At 38.1% G+C, this 25,748-nt stretch overlaps 2 protein-coding genes across 3 annotated transcripts in view; one reads left to right on the forward strand and one right to left on the reverse strand.

The window, feature by feature from the left end:
- Window positions 1–13,463, reverse strand: part of DDX1 (DEAD/H-box helicase 1) — a 19,263-nt gene extending 5,800 nt beyond the window's left edge. The window contains exons 1-18 of one of the 2 annotated variants that reach the window (XM_017824808.1): window positions 13,376–13,463; window positions 12,776–12,827; window positions 11,871–11,934; window positions 11,316–11,345; window positions 10,999–11,095; window positions 9,785–9,832; window positions 9,577–9,660; window positions 8,617–8,700; window positions 8,107–8,183; window positions 6,806–6,878; window positions 6,617–6,693; window positions 5,807–5,921; window positions 5,176–5,314; window positions 4,096–4,156; window positions 2,851–2,949; window positions 2,082–2,171; window positions 1,339–1,527; window positions 245–296 (exon numbers count right to left, since the gene is read on the reverse strand). In XM_017824808.1, the coding sequence (XP_017680297.1) occupies window positions 245–296; window positions 1,339–1,527; window positions 2,082–2,171; window positions 2,851–2,949; window positions 4,096–4,156; window positions 5,176–5,314; window positions 5,807–5,921; window positions 6,617–6,693; window positions 6,806–6,878; window positions 8,107–8,183; window positions 8,617–8,700; window positions 9,577–9,660; window positions 9,785–9,832; window positions 10,999–11,095; window positions 11,316–11,345; window positions 11,871–11,934; window positions 12,776–12,827; window positions 13,376–13,391 (1,447 nt within the window). In that variant the 5' untranslated portion in view covers window positions 13,392–13,463. Of the gene's footprint in view, window positions 1–244; window positions 297–1,338; window positions 1,528–2,081; window positions 2,172–2,850; window positions 2,950–4,095; window positions 4,157–5,175; window positions 5,315–5,806; window positions 5,922–6,616; window positions 6,694–6,805; window positions 6,879–8,106; window positions 8,184–8,616; window positions 8,701–9,576; window positions 9,661–9,784; window positions 9,833–10,998; window positions 11,096–11,315; window positions 11,346–11,870; window positions 11,935–12,775; window positions 12,828–13,210; window positions 13,290–13,375 lie in introns of those variants that run through there. The other variant, XM_017824810.1, reaches the window with a different exon arrangement.
- Window positions 13,464–15,779: 2,316 nt separating this feature from the next.
- The window catches only part of NBAS (neuroblastoma amplified sequence), a 165,869-nt gene continuing 155,900 nt past the window's right edge, over window positions 15,780–25,748 (forward strand). Inside the window, exons 1-7 of the mRNA XM_017824811.1 lie at window positions 15,780–15,932; window positions 20,241–20,295; window positions 20,867–20,903; window positions 22,648–22,725; window positions 23,701–23,748; window positions 24,834–24,877; window positions 25,283–25,416. Coding sequence (XP_017680300.1) covers window positions 15,780–15,932; window positions 20,241–20,295; window positions 20,867–20,903; window positions 22,648–22,725; window positions 23,701–23,748; window positions 24,834–24,877; window positions 25,283–25,416 — 549 coding nt within the window. The remainder of the gene's footprint in view (window positions 15,933–20,240; window positions 20,296–20,866; window positions 20,904–22,647; window positions 22,726–23,700; window positions 23,749–24,833; window positions 24,878–25,282; window positions 25,417–25,748) is intronic.

Consider the following 25,748-nt stretch of genomic DNA (forward strand, 5'->3'; position numbering starts at 1 on the left):
TTATACACACCTGCTGTTTACAAATCTGCAAAATATATATTCAAGTCTTTCTTTCCCGCTCCCCAGAAACACATTTCTCTTCATAACTATAAAAATGTAGAAATAAAAATTTGGAGGAACATGACTAAAGGCCATTTACCTTTACTTCATAACATTTACAAAGGAGCATTTCAGAAGCCACTAGTTCATAACATTTACAGAAGAGCATTTCCTAAGCTATTACTTAACTAGTGTTGCTGATTACCTGGAGTGTTAGCGCCAGGTCGTGTATTGTCTTTTGCATGCACTTCATCAGTCTAGGAAAAACACAAATAAAAAAGCCCCCCCCCAAGTCATTAGTCCACACTTCACAGAGGAAATGCTTAACTCCATTAACTTACAACTAGCAAGAAATTAAAGTTTAAAAGTAATCTTAGCATTCTGTTCTCCCACTAGAAAAGTTAATCTACCTTTAGCTAAAGACAAGTCTTAAGTTTAAGCACAAAAAACTTGCTCATAAAAAAGAGCAATAAAATTATCACGTAGACACTGGACAGAAAACACCTTTCTACGCAAAGGGAAGAATTAAAAACACCCAAACCTGAAAAAAAAAAAGGTATTGTAGAACATGGCTAAATCATATAACCACAGTTGTTCCTCATCTTTTTCCCTATGCTAGGCTGAATCAGATATTAACTTAAAACCCAAGAGAAATAAAGTCATACTGAGACTTAATTAAAAGGTACTAACATACCTAACAAACAGAGGTTCAAGAAATAAGGGGTTAAGAAAACCTTTAGACTTGTAAGAGCATAAGAGCTGGAAATACAGCCCAGGTTACTCAGAACTTGAAGACTAAAGACTGGAACAACAACCACAACCTTCTCACATGGAGAGGTGTAAGGTAAATGGAGAATTTAGAGTCTCAAATGTAGTCTGATATGAAACCCATTCCTCTAAAAATTGCTCATCTCGCATTGCTTAGAGACAAAACTACCTCACAGGATGATCCATTTTGGCAGGTTTATTTCCTCCTCATCAGTCAGAAAAGAGAGGTACTAACTACAGTTAGGCCACAGACCATTAACTGTGAAATGAATGAAAAAGCAGTGCAGTGCCATTGTTCTCTAGTACAAATCAGACTGTTACTTTATCAAGCTCTTTCTCAGTTATGTTTGTAAGACTGAGCTGTTCAGAAACAGTGTCACTACATCACCAATATTATGCTGACTACCATGGAACAAACCATTTCAGATATACTAAGCTGTTCCAATAGCCAGCCAAGATCCTTCAACATTATGCCCCTGTTCTGAAGGTTAAATAAGTAAACACAGACCAACAACCTTAATTTTCACTTACTCTGATATGATTCTTGCCGAGCCTTTCCCAGAGTTTATCAGCTTTTGGATTTACAGGCACAACTACATGGTGTACAGTTTCAGGGACAGAATCTTCTCCTTTCAAATCAACCCAGGTGGGAAAATGCATGATCTTTTCAGATAGTTTTTTCACATCAAAAGAGTGGAGTGTTGCAGAGCACACAATCACCTGAGAAGAGACATATGGATACCACTGAAGATAAAGATTCTTCCAACTCAGAAAGGTGAGAGTAGAACTTGAAGAATGTTATGTAGTTGAACATCATCATGTAGCACAACAGAAGGAGTCCCTGACTGGATTTCCTCAACACAGAAACCACTCAGCTGGCAAGAGTCAAGACAAAATAATTTGCTTAACTATTCTCTTAGAAAGACTCAATCGCTTAATAGGAAGAAAGAACTATTGAAAGCTGATGAATCAAGACTATTAGTGCATTAGAAATCATAACTTATGTAGTCACTTATTTTTCAGATATGTTTATATATAATAATTCAAATTAAACTGAAAACTGCTAAACACTGGGCTTCAAGATCTAAAATCCTAAAAATACATATTCACAGGCAATTACTGAACCCATGAACAAGTGTTAGTTTTGGAAAAGGGCTATAACAAACTCTGCTACAAAGAAGCAGACTGCATGCCAAGTAACAGTTAAAGTAGAGCACATGGCTAACAAAACCAAACCCATAAGAAGCCAACAAAACCACAAACACATTTCATACCTGAAGTCTCTTTCCATCTGAAGTTATCTGAGGAATTTGACTGTGAATCCTGTTTATGAAATCTGAGTATCCCTGGAGGAGAAGGCCATCCTATATGGGAATAAAAATAAAAGAAATAAAGCTGCATTTCTTCTTTTTCATTCCTCAGCCTGTACACTTAAGTAAGCAATACACTTGTAATCTCAAAAGGTCTTGCTTTTAATTAGCTGGACAGGTCGATGCATGGCCTGGATATTATTACTAAGGAGAAAAAGATATAGTAAAATTTGGAGTATTTTCAAGTACAGTTGCTGTGCTTCACAGTAAGATCAGCAACTTCTCCTAACTAATACCCCAAGCCATTTAATCTTTCTGAATATTCAGTTGTACTACAACAGATCAGAGAGCTGTGCTCATTTCACAGCATATTGACTGCAACATTCATTGGCTTCAAGACCTGCTGGGTTAACTAACATTCTGATCTTGTCTTTGTCCTTCAAGTTCCCTGTACAGGGACAGACTTCACTACTTTGTGAACACAGTTTGAAATATATTTCTCTAACAGAAAATTTTCAAACAGACTTAACAGAGAGGCTACAAGGGGAAAAAAGGTATGTAAGTTACTATGGTTACAAATAAGAGGATTAAGCTGGAACAGTCTATAGGTAGCTAATTGTTGTTTCACTGAAATATCAACTACTGTAGAACAATGATGTTTCATTGACTCTTCCTGCAAATATCGTATTGCATTTAAGAACAGAATTTAAGCAGCACTTAGTTGTATACATACAGCTTCATCCAGAACCAGGAATCGAACTTGAGATAAATTAATCTTCCCTGTTGAGACCAGGTCATCCAGCCTTCCAGGAGTTCCAACAACAATATCCACCTATGAAATACATAAAGAGTATGAACTGGTCCCATAAGTCCCACAGAGGCATTGTCAGTTTTATCGAAGTTTAACATCACGATACAATTATTGGTATAATGCCTTCTTTTCTATTACTTATAACTTCATAAAATCCTAGAGTAATTTGGGTTGGAGGGAGCTCTGAGATCATCCGGTCTCCACTCCCCTCATCACATGCAGATAAAGGACAGTTTCCAAGTTGCTTTAGGTCGCTGCCTTATACAATTTTCATTACCTTTAAGGAGAGAGATCCTACAACCCCCCTTGGCAACCTGCATTTTTCCATGGCCATTTCATTGTTCTATGAAACACTGTTTCTACGGACATTTCATTAGCAGAACCTGGGAAGTGCCCCTTCTCTCCTCCCATGCCCCACAAGCAGCTTAACTTTGTTATCTAAAGCCAAACAGATTTGTTTTTAAATGGGGATTAAATAAATTTAACTTTTCCCACTGTGGAAGAACACAAAGTCTATCAACTATAGAAATAACTTAAGATTTTGTCAGACAGAAGGGTGCACCATTACAAATTCAGCATTCACATAAATGTCTATTAATCTTCCAGTTCAAGTAAGCTTAAGAGAAAATTTATATTTTGGCAGCTAGAATCATTGGAAAATTTATCAAGAGCGACTTGTTCTCTTTTCCAAAAGTGAGCCTTATATAAAAAAATGACTCTGTATTCCCTAGAGGACGACTGAATTGATTGTACATTCCACGCTGCTCAAGCTAGACCAGTTCCTTCTATGTAAGACTGATCTGCAGTGTAGGTTGACCTTGATAATTGCAGACTAGTTTTATTCACATAAACATGGAACAGAAGTCAGTAGGAAAACTGTCTTGTTTGTTAAGGACAAATGGCAAAAAGTTAGACCTTTATTTTAAAATTTTCAGGAGTACTCAGGCTTCAACAGAATTTGACTAAGTACTATAAGCACTTATATTGACAATTGCCATGGAAGTGGAACTGCTAGACTGGTGCAACATGAGCTTGTTACGAACTACACATTTTCTTTTTAACAGGTTTACAGGAGTTACAAGAAGCACCATTACTATTCCCTAGTAACATGATCGTGAGTTATTCAGAACCCAAGCTATTAAACCATATGAAAAAAATACAACTTACTCCTTGTTCCAATACAGAGAGTTGATCTCTTGCAGCAACACCACCAATAATTAGCAGCTCCCTAAAATTGCATCAAAATATTTCACTTTTACCCATTTATTATATTCAGAAGTACATTAAACATCTGGCTGAAGACTGATTCTTTTATTAGTAGCCGATGATTAACAGCTCTAAACAGTAATTTTCGGAACAAAATAATGGGATGAATTTTCAAAATTAATTTTTTCCTATGACATGTAGTGTATTTTAATTCAAGTGAAAGATTTGTTACCGAATTGTATTAGAATTTAATTACTTCATCACTGTTGTAATTAGATCCATTAACATCATAACCAATTTAGTCTCATAAAAAAATTTGTTCCTTAAGAACACCTTAAAAATAATGTTAGTTTAGTAAAGTTTCTTGTGTTCCTGAAAGTTAGAAATACAAATAACAATAAACCAAGTGAATCCTACATTATAGTTTTCCTCTTCCCATTGCTAATCCCCTGCAATTCTAGTAAACATTCTTGTAAATTGACTGCAGTTTAGTTTAAATTTTGGAAGCACAGTCAAAACAGAAACGACTTTAACCCAAAGCAACTTGTAGACTATTAATTTTTCAGAATTTTATGTCCATGATAATTTGTCCTGTAAGCAAATGAATGTAAACAGAGCAGGCCCTATATATAACTATTTGTTGGAGATGAAAAATACACAAAAATGAGGGGGTAGAGGGAGATGGGGGCAGGAAGATGTTCAAGAGACAAAGGCAGTAAGCAGATAATGACTTTAGTAAACAAAAGCATGTGAAGTATCATATTAATTATCATTGATAATTAAAAAAATCCCACCTACCAGATCTGTCATACCAGAAAAAGGCAGTCCACAGATAAAACACACAAAAAAACCCCACCCCTAAGTGATCTGACTGTAGATGAAAAGTCATAAGGTTGCTTGGTAGCACATTATTAGGGAGACTATTATCAGCAGCACTGCAGATTAAGGTCCATTTAGCTACAGAGTGGAACACCACCCATGCCCTCATGAAGTCACATGCATGGACAATATCATGAATGCAACTAACAGATTCACTGTTACCTTAATTTGGGATTATCAACATATTTTTTGAACTGCTTCACATTGTTCAAAGTTTGTTCTGCCAGTTCTCTTGATGGCTCTACAATCAGTGCTTTTGGAGCATTTGGAAGGTTCTGTGTTTGAACCACTTGTGCATTTCCTAAGTGGAAAAAAATAGCCATTAAGACAAACTACATTCCTATCCTGGAATTTTTGACTGGAAAAAACTTGGGTTTTCTATTGATAATTGAAACAGTGTAATTCTAAATTTTCCATTAAAGGGTGATATTATTGCTCACTCAATCATTAGTAGCTTCAGATTAATATTCAGAAATTACAAGTGGGTATACTGGTCATGCAGGATAATTCATTTTATTGCAGAGCATAAAGACCCACACTTATTTTTAAGATAACACTGTTGAGTAACTCAGCTGAACTTCTCATTTTATCTGATGCATTTCTAAATTCAAAACCTTAAAGAGTATTAGTGGTTTAAGAGGAAGAAAATTTGGTATACTTTAAAGAAAGCACTAATATCTCTTCATTACTGCTTTATTTAAGATCTCACTGGTAGCAATTAAAGGGATCAAAACATACTATGTAACACAATCCGAATATAGAAACAAGAGAAGCATAAAAAAATCTAACCTACCTGAATGCTGTGATTTTACAACACTACCATCAGGAGCCTTGCAAAGGCCGACATAGCCATCTTTTGGTGGAAACTTGAAATCTTCTTCACCAAAATTGAATTTCAATTCAGCATTCTAGATTTCAACAAAGTTGTATCATACAGACAGTCTCAAAAGACTATGTAAAATGAGAAACAATTCAATAGTGAGAAACTAGCTAGACAAGGAAGAGGGGAAGGGTCTTTTTCTTCCCATCTTACACATTCCTCTTCCCCAAGTTGTCACAGAAATCTTAAAATCTAGAACTTAAGAAAACCCAAACAAGGAAGAAAAAAAAAAAGTTAACAGAAACAAAGCACTTTTTCTAAACTTGTACATTTCTCTAACTACTTACACATTTTGGTAAAATCTTTACTTCTTGAGAGATCAACCCAGAAAGACTAACTCCAGAAAGACATACTACTACATTACTGTAATGTTAGGAGTTCACAAGAAGTGAAACGGGAATTCTGGCATTTTCAAGCTAATTGCTTATATCTGTTGAATCATAGTATATCAAAGTTTAATACACACAAGACAGCAGTGGTATTAGGAATTAGTTATCTGTGCTTTTACCCTTAAAATTTTAATTTAAATATTTAACTTAAATGGTACTCAAAGCTAACACACATTGTTGAGACCGCTTTAGTAGTGAATACTGGTAGACCAAAGAAAACTGAGCACAAACACAGTAACTGTAGGTGGCTATGTGAATTTTACACCTAAGTAGTTTGTTATCAAACCCAGAACAATTGTAATGATCTTGGAAATCTGTGATATTCCTAAATTACCTTCAGTACACAAGCTGCAAAAAGTGCTTGGTTCTTTATGTGTGGTGGGATTTCAAACGCAAGGCCGAGGTCCTTTCCTGAAAGTAGGGTTAGTTCAGTCAGACTCTGCATGTGTGTGCATGTCTCTCCCTGCCCCTCACCCAATAAAAGGATCCCAATAAAATTTCAAAGAAAATGAATAAAACTTACCATTTTTGGAAAATTTTATTTGTCCTTTATCTATGTCTAGATAACATCCAATTGTATCATGCATAGTGAATTCCTGTAAAAAAGAACAGTTGTGAAGCTAAGAGATTTTAGTGTTCAGTGCATCAGGAAGACTTTAGTGCTTACATTCTGTCAACTTTTAGTTTTCCCACTTCTCTCTATTAAATGTTGATTCGAGAGAGAAGTAAGTTCAATTTATTCCAGTAAGACCACTGTAAATAGCTTGCACATTTTTATTTAGTTACAAATCTTCAGTAAATGGCCCAGTTGATCTTAGATATTTAGACACTTATTACTGCTTTAAATTTACTTTAAAAGCCAAACACACTGACAATGATACATTTAAGTCATTTACCTGGAAGTATTCTGCATTATAGAAAAGTGAATTAGTCATGTATTTATTAGCCAATGTGAATCTAAGCTTAGAGCACCAAACATGGCACCTATATTTTGACTATACAAAAAGACTAACTCTCGAAGGTGCTGCTATATGCATGCTATGTATACTTAAATATGTCATTTAAATATCTTGAGATCTGTTAATTGTAAAGGTATTCACTAAAATCTATATATTATAAAGTGTTTCACTACTAGAAGAGCTACAAGAGTCCTAAAAGTTGCAAGTCTCATGGCACTGAGTTCATTAATACCACAAAAAGACTTGAGTTTCTGCTGTAATATTCATATTTATATAAATTATCCTTAAACATCTGAACTCAACTGGCATACTACACAAAAAACACCACAGATATTCCCAGTAGACACTGCAAAAGTGTACATTAAGGTACTGGCAAACCCAACTCAATAGCCAGAAGTAGCACACCACTATGTCTTACTAGCATTTTGTCAGGCATTTTGACATATCAGAGTTACACAATTAGTTCTACTTTAACTACTAGTAAACAGAATATGATGCCCTCACTTGGACATTCACCAAGGTATACAGATGGGTTGCTTTGTTCAAAGTAAAACTGAAATAACTCAAGACATAAATCCTAGAGATTAATTAAACTCTAACTTGTAACACACAGAAAAGTTTTAACTTTTAGATAAGCATCAATATATTTGTAGTCTAGCCACAATCATAAGTCTCAAACTGTTAATTGCTTTTGTCAAATCTGTTAATAAGTTTTTATCAAAAAAATGATTCAATGCTTCATTGTACTTTTGCAAGTGAACCTCCTTTAGAATTTAGCACTATTACAAAAGACAGTTGATTGTTACAGCACAAAACCAATGCCAAACTTTTAATAATGTTTCTACCAAACACAATTCAAGCTTACCTCCCCATAGCTGTCAAATTGCTTGTTGTGAGACTTCTTACCAGTGCCACCAAAGCCAAAGCCAAATTTATCAGTGCCTGAAGACAAAACAAAGTACAGACTTTTATCTTTTGGATGACACCTTATGCTTTTTTCTCTTTGTTTCTCTGACACTACCACATGAACAAATAATACACACTGCTAACTACAGACTTCAGACTTCTGGCTTGACGTATACCAAACCAGTATTTTTTGTACCAGCACATTTATTGATTTCACTAGTCTCCAGTCATCTTCATTAAAAAAACCAAAATGGAAATAAAAGGCAGAAAGTCACAGAGGGCAAGAAATACTGCCACCACCTAAGCAGATTTCCTCTTAGAGGAAGAAAAACATTTGTATAAAAAGTTTTCAACTCCCTGGTACCAGCATCCTTCCCAAGGAGCCCATTCTCTCCAACACTAGAACAGGACTTCAGCCATTCCATGTGAATATGAAAACTGTCTGTGTGATTCTTTTGAATAAACTCACCCAAATCTAGTGAAGCCTGCATAGTTGACCAACCGACTCTGCACAAGCCTTGGTCATGACAGGAAACTTCATAGTAGTATTTCCCTTTAAAAGAAAAAGAAAGGTTCTAAAACAACATCCAAATTCATCAAGGTCGTTCAGTCTGGCTACTTCCAAGCCCATGCAAGACTAACATTCCCACCTCTGCTGAAAGTGTCAACCCCTATTGTGTATGAGTGAAATGTTTCTGTAGGTACCTGTGTATGGAAGGAAGAAACCAGCAGGCAAAAGAGACAAAGCACATGCTGAGAGGTAGCATGTGCAAGGCTCCAAAGGAACGATAAGCAAGAGAGAACAGTGGTTCTATTGAATCCATGAGAACCGATAAACTCCGAACACCAGCTTCTGCCAAATCAGTACCAGACCAGCAGCACGCACTAGCATCAACAACTGCCAGTGCACCCTGAAGCACATCCAACTGGCTGTTTACTACAGACAATCCAATTAACAGACAGACTGTCCAATTATCTGCACACCTGATGAGACAAGAGGGTCTTTCTCAACACCCCACTAGAACCACTGTAGTATCAGAATGATTCTGCTTCTGAGTCAAGTGTTGGGGTTGGCCTCCCAACTGTTGCTGCAACCACAGAACCATGAAAACTTTTACATGCACATGTCTGTGTGAAGTGTGTAAAGAAGCAACTGAAAGTACAGTGTGCATAGCTATTTCCTAATAGTAACAGTTTAATAAAATGCATTCTGATGAATATTAGTTACGATTCTCCCTCCTCTTACTCAGTCTCCTATCAGGGAAAAGGTAACTTACAATATAGAGAGAAGAAAGCAGAGGTACTGGTCACTTCAAAATCTTCAGCTAGCAGTACATTTGGTCAGATGGACAGTAAATTTTAGATGCAGCCATCAACATTAACAATGGGTGATAAGCAGGCATTTCAGTTGAATCTTTTTTATATCTACCTTTAGTCACGCCTCTAGTTGCTCTGCATCCATGCCATTCTTTAATCTCTCTGCTTTGACAACACAAACCATCTGATCCAATTGCTGAAAATTACAAGACAGTTTTAGTTAAAGAAATTGTCTCTCTAACTGCTTTTAAAAGAAAATTTCATGTATGCTTTCCTCTAGTTAATTCTTTTTTACCGAGTGAACATTTAGGACAACTCACCAAAAGCTGATCCTCTATCGTACGGGTTCATTTGCCATTTATTGAGCACTAAGTTTGAAAGACAGAAACAGAAAAAGCAATAAATCAAAAGGCAAACCTGGAAAACTCAAATTAGAAGTTCACAGTGTTTGGCTTAACTTTCTGAGTAAACACCTTTGTTCCACTGCAATTCACAGGAAGTCAAGATGAAGGCCTACAACTAAAAGGAGGGGCACACATGCATAATGCAAATCTATTCTATGGAAGTTTACATTATTCTACTAAGGAGAGCACAGACTAAGTTACTTAAAAACAGAACTGAAAACATGGAAGACTTTTATAAAATAAGCCAGATATCCCACATAATCACAAACAAATTCAGCTAGAAAATATCCAAAACTACATGAAGAGCAATCAATTTGGATGCATTATTTGCCATTTCTGTTCAAAGCTTACATTAAGATATTTTTTCAGGGCATCAGTTAAAATGTCATTACTAAAGAGCTAAGAAACGTGCATATAAAATTTCTGATTTCATCTTTCATATGCTCAATAACATGTAATAAAGTCTATATACTGTCACTCACATAAAACCCAGTCTATATACAGTTCAACAATTACCAGTACAAATACAGCAACTCAAGATGTTGTTATTCACTTCCAAACCTAGTTAGGGGCTGAAAGGAAGGCAACAGCTCTAGTCAGCACAGGAGAACTGAAAGACTATACAGTGCTACCTCAGTCACACAAAATTAAGTTTGAGCCTAGAAGAGCCTTCTGCTTAAGCCCACTTAAGAGGCCCAAACCAACTGTGTGGTGTCATAGCTGGTGCCTCCTCTATTCCTGCACCAGAAAGATTTTTTTTAACTCCTTTTAAGCTGGACATTACCACCACTCCACATCTTGCAAGGTACTCAATTAGTCTGGCAAGACAGTAAACGAGTATGGCTTTCAGAAGAACACTGAAAAGCAAGTTGTGGATCAGCCAGGCTTAAAATGAAGACAAGAGCATTACTAAGAGACTGCAGTCCAATGCAATCTTTCCATGATTCCACCAGTAAATTTATATTCACTATTTAATAAAATCCCGAGTGATGATTCTCTACTTACCTTAGCCAAAATCAAGGAAAAAATACTTATCTAATAGCAAGTTAGCTTAACTTCACTTTGGAAGGTGGCAAAATCAACACTAGTTAGTGTTCCAAACTTAAGGAGTCGGACATATAAAAACTTACCTGCCCCACCAGTTTTAATAGTGGCTTTTCCTTTCTTGCCTTCCATTTGGTCCTTCAGTGTTTCATAAACAATCTGGATAACTGGAATGCTAAAAGCCTAAAATGAAAAGTTATTTTCATTCCACAATTTATACAGTTACTTCCAGCCTGGTTTTCAGGTATAATACTCAGGACCAGGAACACTTAAAAACATTCCCACGTGTCTCTTGGTATAGACTATTAGTAATAATGCATACATATTCTCTCTGTATATCTGCCCACACACCACCTCTACCACTTAAGACTTATTTTCTGCTTATTTAAATTTGATTACTTACACCAGTTTTTCCACTTCCAGTTTCAGCAGCCTATAAGGAGAAAAATCAGAGTTTATAATAACCAGGACGGTAAGGAGAGTTCTAGAATTCTATTTTAATAAATTTACTTTTTAGCAAGTGTTACTTTGGTTACAGAATCAAGAACACAGAGATCCACAAAAGACATGATGAACAAGGCACACCAGTCTGGTGCCTTCAAGGTTATTGACACTGCAGCATTGGCTTAGGCAGTATCAGTCAGGTTCCGTACAGATCTATGTCAGGTATTTACAGCCAAAAGGAGAGCAGATGAAATCAGACAGATCTCATTCATGTGGCAGTGTCTGTCAAGTAGTTAAAAAAACGAAGCCTAAAGAGAACGAATTCTATCTGCAAGAACAGCTGGAAACATATCAGGAACTCACAGAGGGTTTTAGCTGAAGAGTATAGTTCCTACTGAAGAGGGACAGGAGAGCAAGTCTAACCACAGAACCTTCTGGAAAGAATGAAATTGACCCCACAAACAACAATTAAAAGACACAAATTTCTGTGAATAGGCCTATCCTGAATACATACCATAAGTACATCACCACCTCCCAGGATCAGCGGGATGGATTCTGCTTGGATATCTGTAGGAAGACTAGAGGAGGAACACATGAGCACAAGTCAATGTTGTGAGCAGAAAAAGAGATTTTTGCTTACATTGGAATTCACAGAAACCATGTGCAAGGTATAGCAGGTAAATGTTACTCCTCCTGGCTTGCAGCTAAGGAACTGAAAAAGATTCCATTTACAAGGAGAGTCTTTTACAAGGAGAGAAAAGGAGATGGACCTTGACAGAAGTGTCTAGTGGATGCAATGGATTCAGCTGCACCCTGACAAGAGGGCTACATCTCACATCACTATGCTAAACTATAAAAGAAACAGATTAACTATACATTCCTTTTCTTGCTTTCTTTAAAAGATTTTCCCTTTAAAGCCACTTACGCAGCCCATACTGATAACATTCTGAATGACAGTTCAAAACCAACTCTGAGGTGAAATAATTTGGCCAAGTAAGTAACCAAAACCAGGAATAATGACTTTTTTAGAAGGCTGACACACAAGCATTAAGTCTGAAGAACACAAAATTAGACCAGTCTGGAAAACATCTACTAAACTAGCACCAATTATGGGACAGTTTCATCCAGTAATCCCATGATACGTAATAAATAAATAAATCAGAGGGTTTTATCAAACAAAACAACTGAAATACAAGCAGCCATGCTTTGCTTGTTCAAGTTTAAATGTTACCACTGCAGTAGCAATTTCTGTTCTTCAGTCTTTCACAGTAAAGAGAACTGCATCAGATGTAATGACAGTTAGAAGAATACCCATATCCACTTTGTTTTGACGTGGCAGTGGAGGTATCTTAAGAAGCATGCCATACATTGCTAAAAGGCAAGTTAGAATTTGCCAGGCCCAAAGCCACTCCTACTTACAGCCAGTCCATCTCCTCCACCGCTTGAGCTATCTCAGGCATAACACCCATTTCTGTAAGACAAGGAAAAAAGGAACAAGCAGGGTTATTTACCTCAACATAGCCCAAAAGATATCCAAGTGTCAACACTTCCAGCTACAGACCAAAAAAAAAGTGATTAGTTTACTATTATAATACATTATATATATGCCTTATAATTTGCTAAACTATATCACCAAGCAGAGATTCTCCTATAGAACCCTATTATTACCCGCTGCAATACACAGAAAAATCATGATAAACCTCCTGTTCTTGAAACCAGTCAGACTGAGGAACGACCCTGCCTTTTCAGCAGTTCCTTTGTCAGACCCACATATGCACTAAAACATGCGAACCCATTTCGATAACCACTCCCGACAACTTGCAGAACCCCGACGAGCCGGGGAGAGGCACCTACATCCACACAGGCCTCTCGACCTCCAGCCTTATACGTGTTCAGCCACACAGTACCGCGGGCCCGCACGGAGGGCGGCCCGGGGAGCCGCAGAGAGACCGGGAGCCTGCGGGCAGAAGCGAAACGATCCCGCAGCACCGACACCCCTCAGGGCCCCGCGCCACGTACCCGAGAACGCCGCCATCTTCGAGCCGGAACACGCCAAACACCTCAAGGCGCAGGCGCACGGCCCGGCGCCGCTTTATGGGGCCGGGTGGGCGCAGGAGGCGCCGCGCGGCGCGTTCCGCCCGGGCCCCGGCCCTGCGCACCCCTCGGGTGTTTTGTTCGCGGAAGTACCTTCGCACACGAACACGCCGAGTTATTTTTTTAGGCACACGGTAATGAGGATACATTGTTCTCTATTTTTTATCCAAATTCTCCGGTTACCCCAAATTCTGCACAGTCTTGTTCTAGGATAACTCCTAGTGAGTTAATCTTTGGGGTGAATCTTTGGAGTGTTATTATAAAAACAAAATTGGATTGCAAGTGAAAAAAATGGAGCTTCTACAGTTAGACCACAGGTCAATGGTGTGTTTGTCTTTTAAGTGGAAGGCACAGTATAAACATTAGGAAGAAGTTCTTTACAGATTGCTTGGGCATTGGAATGGGCTGCCAGGACGGTGGTGGAGTCACCGTCCCTGGAGGTGTTTAAGAAAAGACTGGATGTGGCACTTGGTGCCACGGTCTAGTAGGCAAGGTGGTGTTAGGTCAAAGGTTGGACTCAATGATCTCAGAGGTCTTTTCCAATCTAGTTGATTCTGTGATTTTGTGAACTATTGCCTACTGTTTTCCATTGTGAAATGCAACTTCAAGCTTTTCTAGGCAGCACTGAAACACAGACACATATGGTTCAAAGGCCAAATAAACACCAAGCATCTCTGACAATGTAGTTCTCTCAACTACTGTGTTGCAAATTGAGTAATGGTTTTGTCCTGGAGGTTTGTTTCAAGACCTTTTTTAAAACTTACTGAGCCCTACTGACTGCTAACTTACACTGCAGAAACAGGTATCATGCAGAAAAAAATACAGCAGATATATTTTATATATATTTTATATATACCTTTAGTACCAGGCTGTTTCTCGTATATTAATAATTCCTTTGGTAGTAACTTCCTTTGATATGCTTCCTTTCTTTCAGTATTATTCACTATATCTGTCAATCATTATTTTGCATGCTTTCAGATAAATGACAAAACTAATAATTTTTTACGGACACAGATATGAATAATGTACAGATTCAACCATGATTCTGAGAAAACCTGTTTGTAGGCAGAAGTCGATATCAATACATAGTGCTGCTTGTTGGTGTGGAATGTGGAGTGTAATTTACTATAAATTGTCCATAATTCTTTGAAACTTATGAACACCATGGTATACTATTTATCGTTGCTGTACAAGCTACATTGTCAAATACAGTTAAAGAAATGTTAAGTAAAGAGACAGTCAAAAGGCATTTTTTTTCTCAGCAGTTGTTTCTTCTTGAAGTATTTCCCAAGTATCCAAGAGAGCTTTCATATTGCCCTGAATCCCTAGTTTGAGAATTTAAATTTTAGTTTAACCTAATTCTAGGCGACACGGTTGTCTACAAGAAAACACGTACTAGACTCAAGCAAAAATTAGAGTACAGGAGCAGAGGTGGCCGGGTGTGAGGTAATTTTATTTCTATTTTACAAATAATGAATTTGCAGGAAAGAGGCTGAAACCTCAGTTCTTACATAATTATTTCAAAGAATCACAGAATCAATTAAGTTGGAAAAGATCTTTGAGATCATTGTGTCCAACGTATGACCAAACATCACCATGTCAACTAGACCATGGCACCGAGTGCCACATCCAGTCTTTCCTTAAACACCTCCAGGGACGGTGACTCCACCATCGTCCTGGGCAGCCCATTTCTGCCTAATTCTGTCTAATCACCCTTTCTATGAAGAATTTCTTCCTAATGTCCAGTCTAAACCTCCCCTGGTTCAGCTTGAGGCTGTGCCCTCTTGTCCTGTTGCTGGTTGCCTGGGAGAAGTGACAGATCCCCACCTGGCTACAACCTCCTTTCAGGTATTTGTGGAGAGTGATGAGGTCTCCCCTGAGCCTCCTCTTCTTCTCCAGGCTAAACATCCCAAGCTCCCTCAGCTGCTCGTCATAGGATTGTGCTCCAGACCCTTCACAAGCCCCGCTGACCTCCTCTGGACTCACTCCATCACTTTAATGTCCTTTTGGAAGTGAGGGGCCCACAACTTATAAACAGGCTCATTTTATCTGCTCAGCAGAGCTGAACCCTATGAGTCCTACACAGCACCACTGGAAGAAGAATTTGTGAGAAATACACCTTTTGCTTTTTTTCTCCCCCATTTTCTTTAATTATCCAGTATGGGTTTAATTAATACGCTCAGGCCTCGCCCACATCAGGCATTCCCTATCCCGAGCGCCCTCACTCGCTCCCGGGGCCGGCGCCGCAAGAGTTAACGCGGAGCCGTTTGGCCCCCGCCGGGCGCCGTCGCGGCGGCGGCGCGGGGAGGGCGGTACGGCCCGGCCCGGCATGGCCGCCGCCGGCGGGGACAGCGAGAACAGCGGGACGGGGCCCCGGGAGCGCGCGATGGCCGGCGCCGGCGAGGAGGGGGAGAGTAGCGAGGAGAACATCCTGTACGACCTGCTGGTCAACACCGAGTGGCCTCTGGAGACGGAGGTGCAGGTGCGTGTGGCCGCGGCGCGGCCGCGGGCGGGGGAGGGGTCTGGCCACGTCGGCGCGGGCGGGGACGCGCCCCGGGGGCTGCGCGGCTCTGGGGGCGCGCTGGGACCTCCAGGGGCGTGACTGACGGGCACCAAAGGTGTCCCTGCAGCCGTTCTGCTCTTGTCGCACTTTCTTGTCACTTAATTCCCACCCTGGTTTGTGCTTCTGGGGGTGCCCTGAATTATTTCTTGCTCATTGAACACGTATGTCAGGTTTTACTGTTGAGCTGATACGAGGGAAGCTGTGGTGAATGTAGTGCAGGTCTCATCTCCGGAAACTGCTGCACAGAGAGCTGTGGAAGCTGTCCTGGTAACAACAGCATCTTCATTGAATTTACCTTACATGAGGAGAATTAGATCTCTCTCTGGACTTGTGTATCAGAATGGTTGCATCAGCATTTGGAGGAGTGGGCTAAAAGGCAAAAGTGTATCACTGTGTCTATACAAGGCACACAGGTGGATGCCAAAGCTTAAGAACTCAGAAGATATTGCTCTTGTACTACAAGTTTTTAGTTGTGCTGTTCTTCTTAATGGGCCAGTGGAAAAGCTGAGAAGCACTTCCATCTTTCCTTTTTCATCTTTTCCCCTGCAGTGTGCTGAGCTAGCTGCCTCTGTGTCTTCTCTTGTCTGGTTTGGACGTAGAGGATGCAAAGAATGTGGGTTTCTTTCTTTCTTATAGTGGCTTTCAAGTCCACTGAAGCAACCGAAGTTGTTAGTGTATTTTGCACCAGAACTCATTTATGGAAGTATTTTAACAAAGTTTTATGCTTAATGAGAACATCTGAACAGAAAAGATGCAAAAACATCACAGGTGGAAGAATTTACTTGTTAATAATTACTAGAGCCATGCTCATAACAATAGTGTTTTGGTTATCAGAAAGATTTTTTTTTCCCCCTGATCTGTAAATCCTCAATTGCAGCAACATATACGGATGTTTGGAAAGTACGATTGCAGTGTTACCAATTACTAACTTAATAGGTTGTTCACCAGGGTGAACAGACAGTTTATTTAACTGCGTTTTTGAGAAATGGTAAATTGTCCTCGTTTCTTGTAATACATGAAGGCAATTTACCTGTCTGCAAACCATGAGGAGGACTTAGGTGTGATGGCACCAGACTGTGGTTCCTCAACTGCATTAAGGGGGCACATTTCTGACAAGTATCCTTTCTCTTTTGCTGCCAGTAGTATTCTTGAAGTTGTATGGCAGGTTGATTAAAGAACTGATTAATCTGAGTAACAATTGTGTTGTTTCATCTCCTTTTGTTGACTAGTCCCTCTAAGAGGGATGTGAATATTGTGTCAGTCAAAGCTGAGTGGAGTGTGACACATCTCTTCATTGGCAGCTTCTGGGGATGCCAGTTTAAGGTGATTGTGTAACCCAGTCTGAGAATCCTCATGTGCCCTGGTAGTCAGAATTTCTAAGCATTCTATATTCTGCTTGTCAGCTTCAGCAAATGGTATTGACTATTTTAAACTTGATTTTTCTTGCCTATTTATTTTATTTTCAAGATAATATCTATTTTGAATGGCAGAAATAGGAAGGCTTGAAAATATTATGCTATGTGCTTTGTTTGGATTTACATTCTTAAGAACTGGTAGTAGCCAAGGACACTTCTGATAGTCTTTTTACCTTTTTAGTGGGAAAATGATTTTACACTGACAGTCATAGGCAAACAGATGATTTTGTCAGTATGAGTTAGATTTTGCCTTAAGATGTCGTAACTATGATTTTACTTAGGTGATTTTGACTTTCCTTTTGGAACATCTTTCCTTTTGTATCCCTTTCAATCCTGATTTATTCACACTTTTCAGAAAAAGTCACAGAACACTTCCTACCTTGTAGTACTGAATGTCTTGGAATGAATGAGGTGAGAAATAGTAGAAAGGGAAAGGAAGTTGAATGCTGCACTGGGAAATGAAATTAAATGTCTTCCTATGCAGTAATGTAGGCTACAAAGCAAGACCTTAAACTTTCACAGATCTCTATTGGCTTTGTTTTATTTTTCTGTTACCTCATTTGGGATGATTCATTTTTAATTTCAGAGCACTGAGAACTTATATCTCTAATTATGACTATTGGAAGATGCGTCCTGTGATGAAGACGTAAAGTCATTTTAAATTGAAGATGCTGATAAAACTGGCATGGATTTCTTAGGTTCGACCCCCAAATTAGCTGTGGTTTTAGTTCTTGTTAGTGTTGCCATTCACCTGTATTGAATTTAACAATAAGAATTTCTTTTCGTAGGGTCGGGGAGAAGACGGGGGATATAACAGTTATTTGTGAAGGAAACATGCAAGGGACTGACTGTGGCAGAGGAGAGAGTGGTGTGGAAATCAAGCAGTCTGTATTCAGTATAGTGAGGTGATTGTATATAATGCACTGTTTGAGAACCCTGAAGAAATGTGTAACGAGAATAAAAGTAATTTAGTGAAAATAGTGAATGAGGCAGTGGCAGTGGACAATTTTGCAAGGGAGGACTCGTGAAATCATTTGTGGAAATAAAGGCTGATTGAACTTTTCCTTTTCTCCAGTCTATATTTTCTTATGTATCACTTGGCTCTGGGAGGCTTTTTCATTGTAATCTAATGTTTTGAGACTTCCCCAACACCGTCCCCTGCTCCACCCCCAGCAAGCTTGCAGGATGTGCAAGAAAATCCAAAACTGAGTGTTTTATCAGCAGGAAAGTACATTTTATTTCTGGATCGCTGTAGGGAGGGAGAAGTTGAAAGTGTTTTTCCAAACAGGAATGAATTAAAAAAGAAATATAGCAGATCTGGTAGTCATTGCTGTTGCTGACGTGATAAGAATATATTATAAAAAATAAAATTCAGATCTTCAGAGTATAGTAGTAAATCAGTTTTTGAGGAGTTTAAGATGTATGGAATAGAAGCCTGTAGTTAAAGCTCAGAAGTGTACACCTAAAATATTCAAAAAAATTCTAAAGAGATATAAGCAATTTTGGGAATGTTTTTACTGTGAACTTTTCTTAATCCAAAAACTTTAACAAGCTCTGCTTTTAAGGTCCCTAGGAAATTGCAGTTCTCCCTGAGGTACTAGGAGAGCTGTAATAAATAATTTATGCTCTCGCTTATTTTACTGTAATGCCTTGTTATTTCCTGAATGTGGAACATTACCTATTAGTACAGCCATGTTTGCTTCTTACATGCTGTGAGATGAGAGCCTGGTTATTTGAAAGATTACTTATGGATTGCAAACTTTGCCTACAAAACTAATCTTTACTTCAATAACTTAAAACTTGGGAGCCCACATACTTTTTTTTTTTTAATTTGAACATACTTCAAAATGTTGATAAATTTGTATGTCTTTCAGTGTTTGCTGCTCTATAACTTGGTGAGGTCTGAATATTTCAGTTATCAAGTGAAATCTACTCTATGTATTCTATACTGAAGGGAAGAGGAATTTCATTCATTACCTGCTCTAATGCTCAGCTTGTGATGCTCTAATATGTTCATTAGAAAAGTATAAGCATGACTGCTTATTTGAAGAGGTGTGTGTGATTCCTTCCTTATTGTTTATCTTTGTTATCTTCTCAGTGTCATATCTTTTTTCTGCTTTCTTACTGGCAAATAACTTTATCTCCTCATAGCTAAGAATATACACCCTGTGTTGTTTTCTATTCCTTTTTTCTGTGTTTGGAGAGGGCTTTCGTTTATATATTGAATGTAGTTGTTCCTCTTTGCCTTAAGTAGAACAGGATTGCTGGTAAGGCTTTGTGAGATGGTGTGGAGTAGAGCAGCTGTGTTACCTAGTATAACTTCTTGTAAAAATAGTTTTTCTTCAGCAAATCTTTGTTTTGCTTCATGTTTCTGAAACTTTCATGTGCAATCTTTATGTAGCTTAGCAATTAGATATTAGCATAATATGTTGAACACCAGGTACTTCGACTTCTGAGCAGATCAATCTGGCATTAATTTGGGATAGAAGGAATGGTTTATGATACCTTACAGGAAAACATAATCAGAAGTCGATGTCTTTTCTTACTACTCAAAGATGGAGGCAAAGTTGAATCAATAGACAGTCTGTGGCACGTTTTTGTTTATTGCATCTTGGCATTTAAATTATTTGACTTTATAGCCTGTTTTAGCTTATGCAGTTAAATTACTCACTATATGATGATGTGAGTAATAGAAAATACATAAGGAACTTGTAGGCTAGGAGGCAGATTTAATCCGTGAATCTGTGTATGAATGTTATATTTAAGTTAAAATGTGTGATATAGTGTCTGATCATTATTGTTATAATTGCAGCCAAGAGGCAACAGAAAACATGGTGCATCATTTATCATCACTAGAGCAATTACAGGTAAATATGACTTGTTCTTATGTTCATGACTTCCAAGAATGTGTGGATTACTTGTAAATTTTACAATTTCTACCCTTTAGAGTGGCGATTGTAATGGAAATAGAGCGCAGGATATGTTTTCAGGAAGATGTCTCATTGTCAGTATTACTTTTTTAGTTTTATGACTATTTTGTGAACTTTCTTGTCTCAATTAGTTTGTTGGGACTAATGTTCTAATGTCCTAGCTAATAAAGCATACTTCTAAGAACTTAAGCTCTGTGTTTTGCAAAATGTTGTTGAGTCTTTCCTTTTTTTTTCTCTACCAGCTCTTGCATGGGGCTGTTCACTTGTTAAGACAGTTCTATGCAATGTAATACAATCAAAATGTAAAATTTCCTTGTAAACTAAGTGTTCAATGGCAGTAATTGAACTGCATTTTCATCTAGTAGGAATTTCTCTTAGGATTTCCGAGAATGCATAGTGATTTTTTTTTCGATCTGACATTTGCATTTACTGTAACATGAGAAGTTCTGTAAGCTGGAGGGTGTTTGAAGACCACTAGAGATGTAATTTTTTCCTCTTTCCATTGTAGGTCCTGCATTATTTTTGCTTCGGTACCTCTGGTACAGGTAGGTTTGATGAGAATATTGCTTAATTTTTCTATTTGGGAATATTTTTATAGCCATCAAAATGTGATGGAACGTAATTCTTAATGAGAGGAAAGTTGAATACTTCTTTAGAATATTGTCCAAGCAATGCTTAGAATAGTCTCTTTTCATAAATTAAGTTGTAACCCCTTAAGTTGCAGCTGAAGCCTATCTAGAAAAGAGCTAGTGTGTACTAGTTTGACTTTGTACTTTTACCGGAAGCGAAAGTCAACTTGCAGTTGAAATGTCATCTTTCTCCAAACACATATTTGTCCTCCCCACTCCCAACTGCTATATTGCAAGTGAAGCTGCTGTGGTTTTTCCTTTTTTTTTTCTCTTAAGCCCTAAGGATGGCACAGCAGGGTTTGCTTCCATTGGAGTAATAATTTTGATTTTTTTTTTTTTCCTTGACAATTCAAACTGTCATACAAAAAGCTTGATAACTACTTGAGCAGCACTCGTGCCATTTATAAATTTTAGGTTCTGATTCAAAGAGCGATTAAGTGGTCCCAGAAATATATTGGGGTAAATAAAGTGTTTCTCAAGAATTTCAGCTGTGTGGTTTTACTACTCTGTTGGTGCACTTAGCAGGTTTGAAGATATCAGTTTTCCCATTTAAAGGATATTCTGTTGGTTTTGAGATATATGAAAAGGGGTATTTATGTGGCTTCCTGTGAAACAATACTGTACTTGAATTTGGCAGGGAATGCTGTTTTCCCTATTGCTGGTGTTCTGGTTTATTTTTATGCACCTACCTGCCCCCCTTTTTTGGTGGGGGAGGTGAAATTTTTGGGCGTCATACTGTCATGAAAGTCTAGTTATGAGGATTCAGTTGTAGACAGAATTAAATTATTTTTCTTCCCTCCCTCCAGTAGTCATTTAAAGTCTAATTTCCAGCTTTTATAATTGTTTCTAGTTGCTATTTTCATGTATTTAATAAAAGTGTTTGGGAGGGAGCTCAGGAGGCCTCTAGTTTAAAGTCCTGCTAAAAGCAGAACATTAAATTCAGATTCGGTTCAACAGGGCTCTGTCCAGCTAGGTCTTGAAAAGGTTAAAGGGTGGACATCCCAAAGACTCTCTGATCTGTTCTAGTGCCTGTCTGTCTTCATGGTGAAGTAAGCCCTTCCTTATGTCGATTTGGAACCTGGTTTAGATTCATAGAGACATTTAGGTTGGAAAGGACCTTTACAATCATGGAGTCTGACTGTTAACGCAGCACTGCCAAGTCCTCCAAAGGGTTGATCATAGTTTCTTGTGTTCCTGCCATGCACCTCAGTTGCTCCCATCTTCATGGTAACTTCCTAGGTATCACGCAGCTGCTGTTTGGTCTCCCTGAAGCCTTCCCTTCTCCAGGCTAAACATGTACAATTCCCTCAGTATCTCCTTGTAGGGCAAGTGCTCCAGTCCCCTAACCCTCTTTGGGGGCCCTCCTGTTTACTGGTGTTCTTCGTTTGATGGGTGTCCCAAAACTGGCTGATGATCAGAGTATAAAGAGTGATGAGTAAATGATTGTTTCCCTTCATATGTGGTTTTGTTCTGTTAATACAAACAAGGCTGTTGTTACCCTTTGTCGTTGACAGGGTGCAGTGTTGATTCATGTTCAGTTGCTAAAACCACATAGGTGATTGATGGTTGCCTTAAAGCTAAATTATCTGGTTTTTATATCTCAGGTACTGCTTTTGTTAGTTGTAGGTTCTGATTTAGTCTAATGTTTTTGGTATTTCAGCCCTGCAAAATTTTCTCTGCCCACTGGACTGGTTCGTCTCGTTAGTAAGCAGATCAACTGGCACCTTGTCCTTGCCAGGTAACCAGCTCTCATGCTTTTCCATTCTTTTATGGTAGTGAATGTATTAATGCTTCTTCTGCTCTCCCCGCCGTCCCTGCTGGTAACCATGCTCAGTTAATATTGTGCTGAAGTCATGTTATTCTTTTTGGTCAAGAAAAATACCGGAGGCTTTCACAGGTAGCTCTGTGAAAGAAAGCTCAATGTGCTGACTAAGGGGCTCCCACCTGCTTCCTTTCAGTTAATGCACCTCTGCTCAGGTCTGAATGTCTGTCTGGCTTTTGAGGTGAAGTTATTTGCAGTGCAGTTGTTCTCAGACTCAAGTCCTGAATTCGGTTGGTTAAAGACTTGACAGGATATGTAATTTTATAATAAGGAATTTGTATTTGTGGAAAGTGAATGCATACCCTCAAGACTTGTCTGCTATTGCGTGTACAGAGAAGTGGGAGTTCCAGTGCTAGAACCAGCTGTTCTGCGGTAATTTTAGCAACATCAGTAAGGTCACTGGAATTTAAAAATAAGCATAAATATATGCAGAAAAATGGTTCAGTGACTTGAAGGTAGTATGGAAGGTTTTAGTTTATGTTGTGTGTTAGGTACAAAGACAGGAGACCTGCTCCTAAGGAGACTACATAACTTACTGAAGTATGATAGTTGTTTATTCCAGAGAAAGCAATACATAGTTTTGGATGTCGCTGTTGTAAGATTATCCATAAGCAGCATCTGATTCTGACCTCTGTTGCAATGAGATTTTAGACATTGTTTCTGTTTTCTTAGTGCTACTGGAAAAGAATGTCAGATAGATTTCAGTGACTTGAAGGGAATCTCATAGAACTGATATCTTCTTTCTAGTAAAAAATTGATATTTCCCAGTTTGTTTTGGTTTATGAAAGAGGCAATTTATATCTAACCTTGCAGAAAAGCCCCTAGGACTGATGCACATTCTGTAAGGAATGGACTTAAAATGAACTTTCAAACCTGTATTTTCTCTTTCAGCAATGGTAAATTGTTGGCAGTTGTTCAAGACCAATGTGTAGAAATCAGGTAATTTAGCGTTATCTATTGCTTCATGAACACAGTTGTGGAGTCCTCAGAAAGTGTTTCTAGTCATTTACTAAATGTACTTTTAAATATTTTTCTGCATTTTGCAGTGTTACATATTATGAAAGTTATCCATGGAATAATCATAGAAGCAGAAGCCCTCTGTTTGTCTTAGTTCTCAGCAATTCCACATTAAAAAAAAAAACAACCAAAACAACACAACCCCTCCTTTATCCCCCAGTTATAAATGTTATAGGTAGCTGTATGTAAGTATCTCTCTCTCCCTCTCTCTCTGTTTCAAGATGTGAAAGAAAAACGATCAAGATGCTCTGAAATACTCAACACAAATCATGGTCTTTTTAACCTTTGCCTTTCTGTCCCCTCTAGAAATTCTCTCCTAACAAATGGGACAAGGAGCCAGTATTCTTCTCTGTAGAGTAGCTGACGTGTATAATACTTCACCTTATTTTACAAGTAGTGTGGATTGCCATCAAGACTGATGCTTTCCCTTCTGCTCTCTAACAAGAAGCTCTCCTTTGCTAGTTCAAGAGCACATTTAGCTGTAGAACAGATCTTGATTGAGTGTGTTTACTTGCTTCACAAAAATCCATTTGCTAGAAGGTCAGACCTTCTATTTATATGTAAAAGAAGCAAGTGTACGAAAATTGTTCAATCAAAAGTGGTGCGAATACCATAAATGTCAGCTTACAGACTATAAAATAAATCTTGTTTCTTTGTATTAATGTAACTATATTCTTGCATTGTTTCTAAAATTGTAACCTAAAGAATACTGACTAGGTTTTTTTTCTAAAGTTATATGAAGCGCTGAAATGTTGCTATCCTATTTTGAACAGCATTATGAATAAATGAGGGATGTTAGTACTTATGCAGTGGGAGGAGGATGTCTAAAATACTAGTATTAGTTACTGTAATTTCCTAAGGGCGAAAGCTACTATCTGCTTTTTTGACCAAGTAGTTAAAGTGTGCAGGCCTTTGAATTGAATATTTTTCTAGTGTTCTGTTTATTATGGAAAGTTGGATAGTGTCTTTTCATATTTAAATTCATATGAGTCTTTTTTTTTCTGCAGGTCTGCAAAAGATGAATTTGTATCCATCATTGGAAAATGTCAAGGTATGGCAATCTCTATGTGCTTACTTAGTGTCATCGTTTGTTATTCATGCATTGCTAAATGGTGATGTTGGTTTAGTTTAATGATAATGTTGTAACTTCTTAAAAACTATTGTGAAGAATCTCGTAATAGTTTTGCTTTGTGACTAGCTCCATTACCCTCCCTCTGCCTCTGCTTTTCGTGATGATTAACATATGAAAGAAACCTGAATCTGAAATGAAATTATAGTTAAAATTAGTGGGTTTAGGAGACATAGCGGGTGACTTTTCTTTTTTGACCCTCCTTTGAAATAAGCTTGTAATGCAGGTAGAAACCCTGCATTTTTTTGATGCAGCTGACTTTTTGTTCTTTTTAAGGGATTATATTTATATTTCACTTTTATTAATAACTTTATTCCTTTTTCACAGTGCCAAAGGATCCCAACCCTCAGTGGAGGAGAGTGGCATGGAGTCATGACTGTACGTTACTTGCTTATGCTGAAAGCACTGGAACAGTCAGAGTATTTGACCTGATGGGTAGTGAGCTTTTGGTCATTTCACCGGTATGTGCTCTCTTGGATTAAATATTGATATAGTGGAACTTTTCTTAAGGGTCATGCATAATTTCCACTCTTGGACCTTTCTAAAGTCATGACTTATATTGCTATAAATGTTTACACTGTGAATACAATGCAGAAATGGACCATAAAAAGTTTAACTATAATATATCCATCATATGATCAACAGAAGACGTGTAGCCCTTAAAACAGCACAGAGGGCGTTTTACATCTGTCTTGGAATTGTGGTAGATCTGCAAGTACATTGGATAGTGAAAATATAGAATCACCTAATTAGTGTGTGTGCAAATAATTACAATTAGTAGTAATAGATCTGC

This window comes from Lepidothrix coronata, unplaced genomic scaffold (genome assembly GCF_001604755.1).
Source record: "Lepidothrix coronata isolate B3197 unplaced genomic scaffold, Lepidothrix_coronata-1.0 Scaffold113, whole genome shotgun sequence".
Lineage (NCBI taxonomy): Eukaryota > Metazoa > Chordata > Aves > Passeriformes > Pipridae > Lepidothrix > Lepidothrix coronata.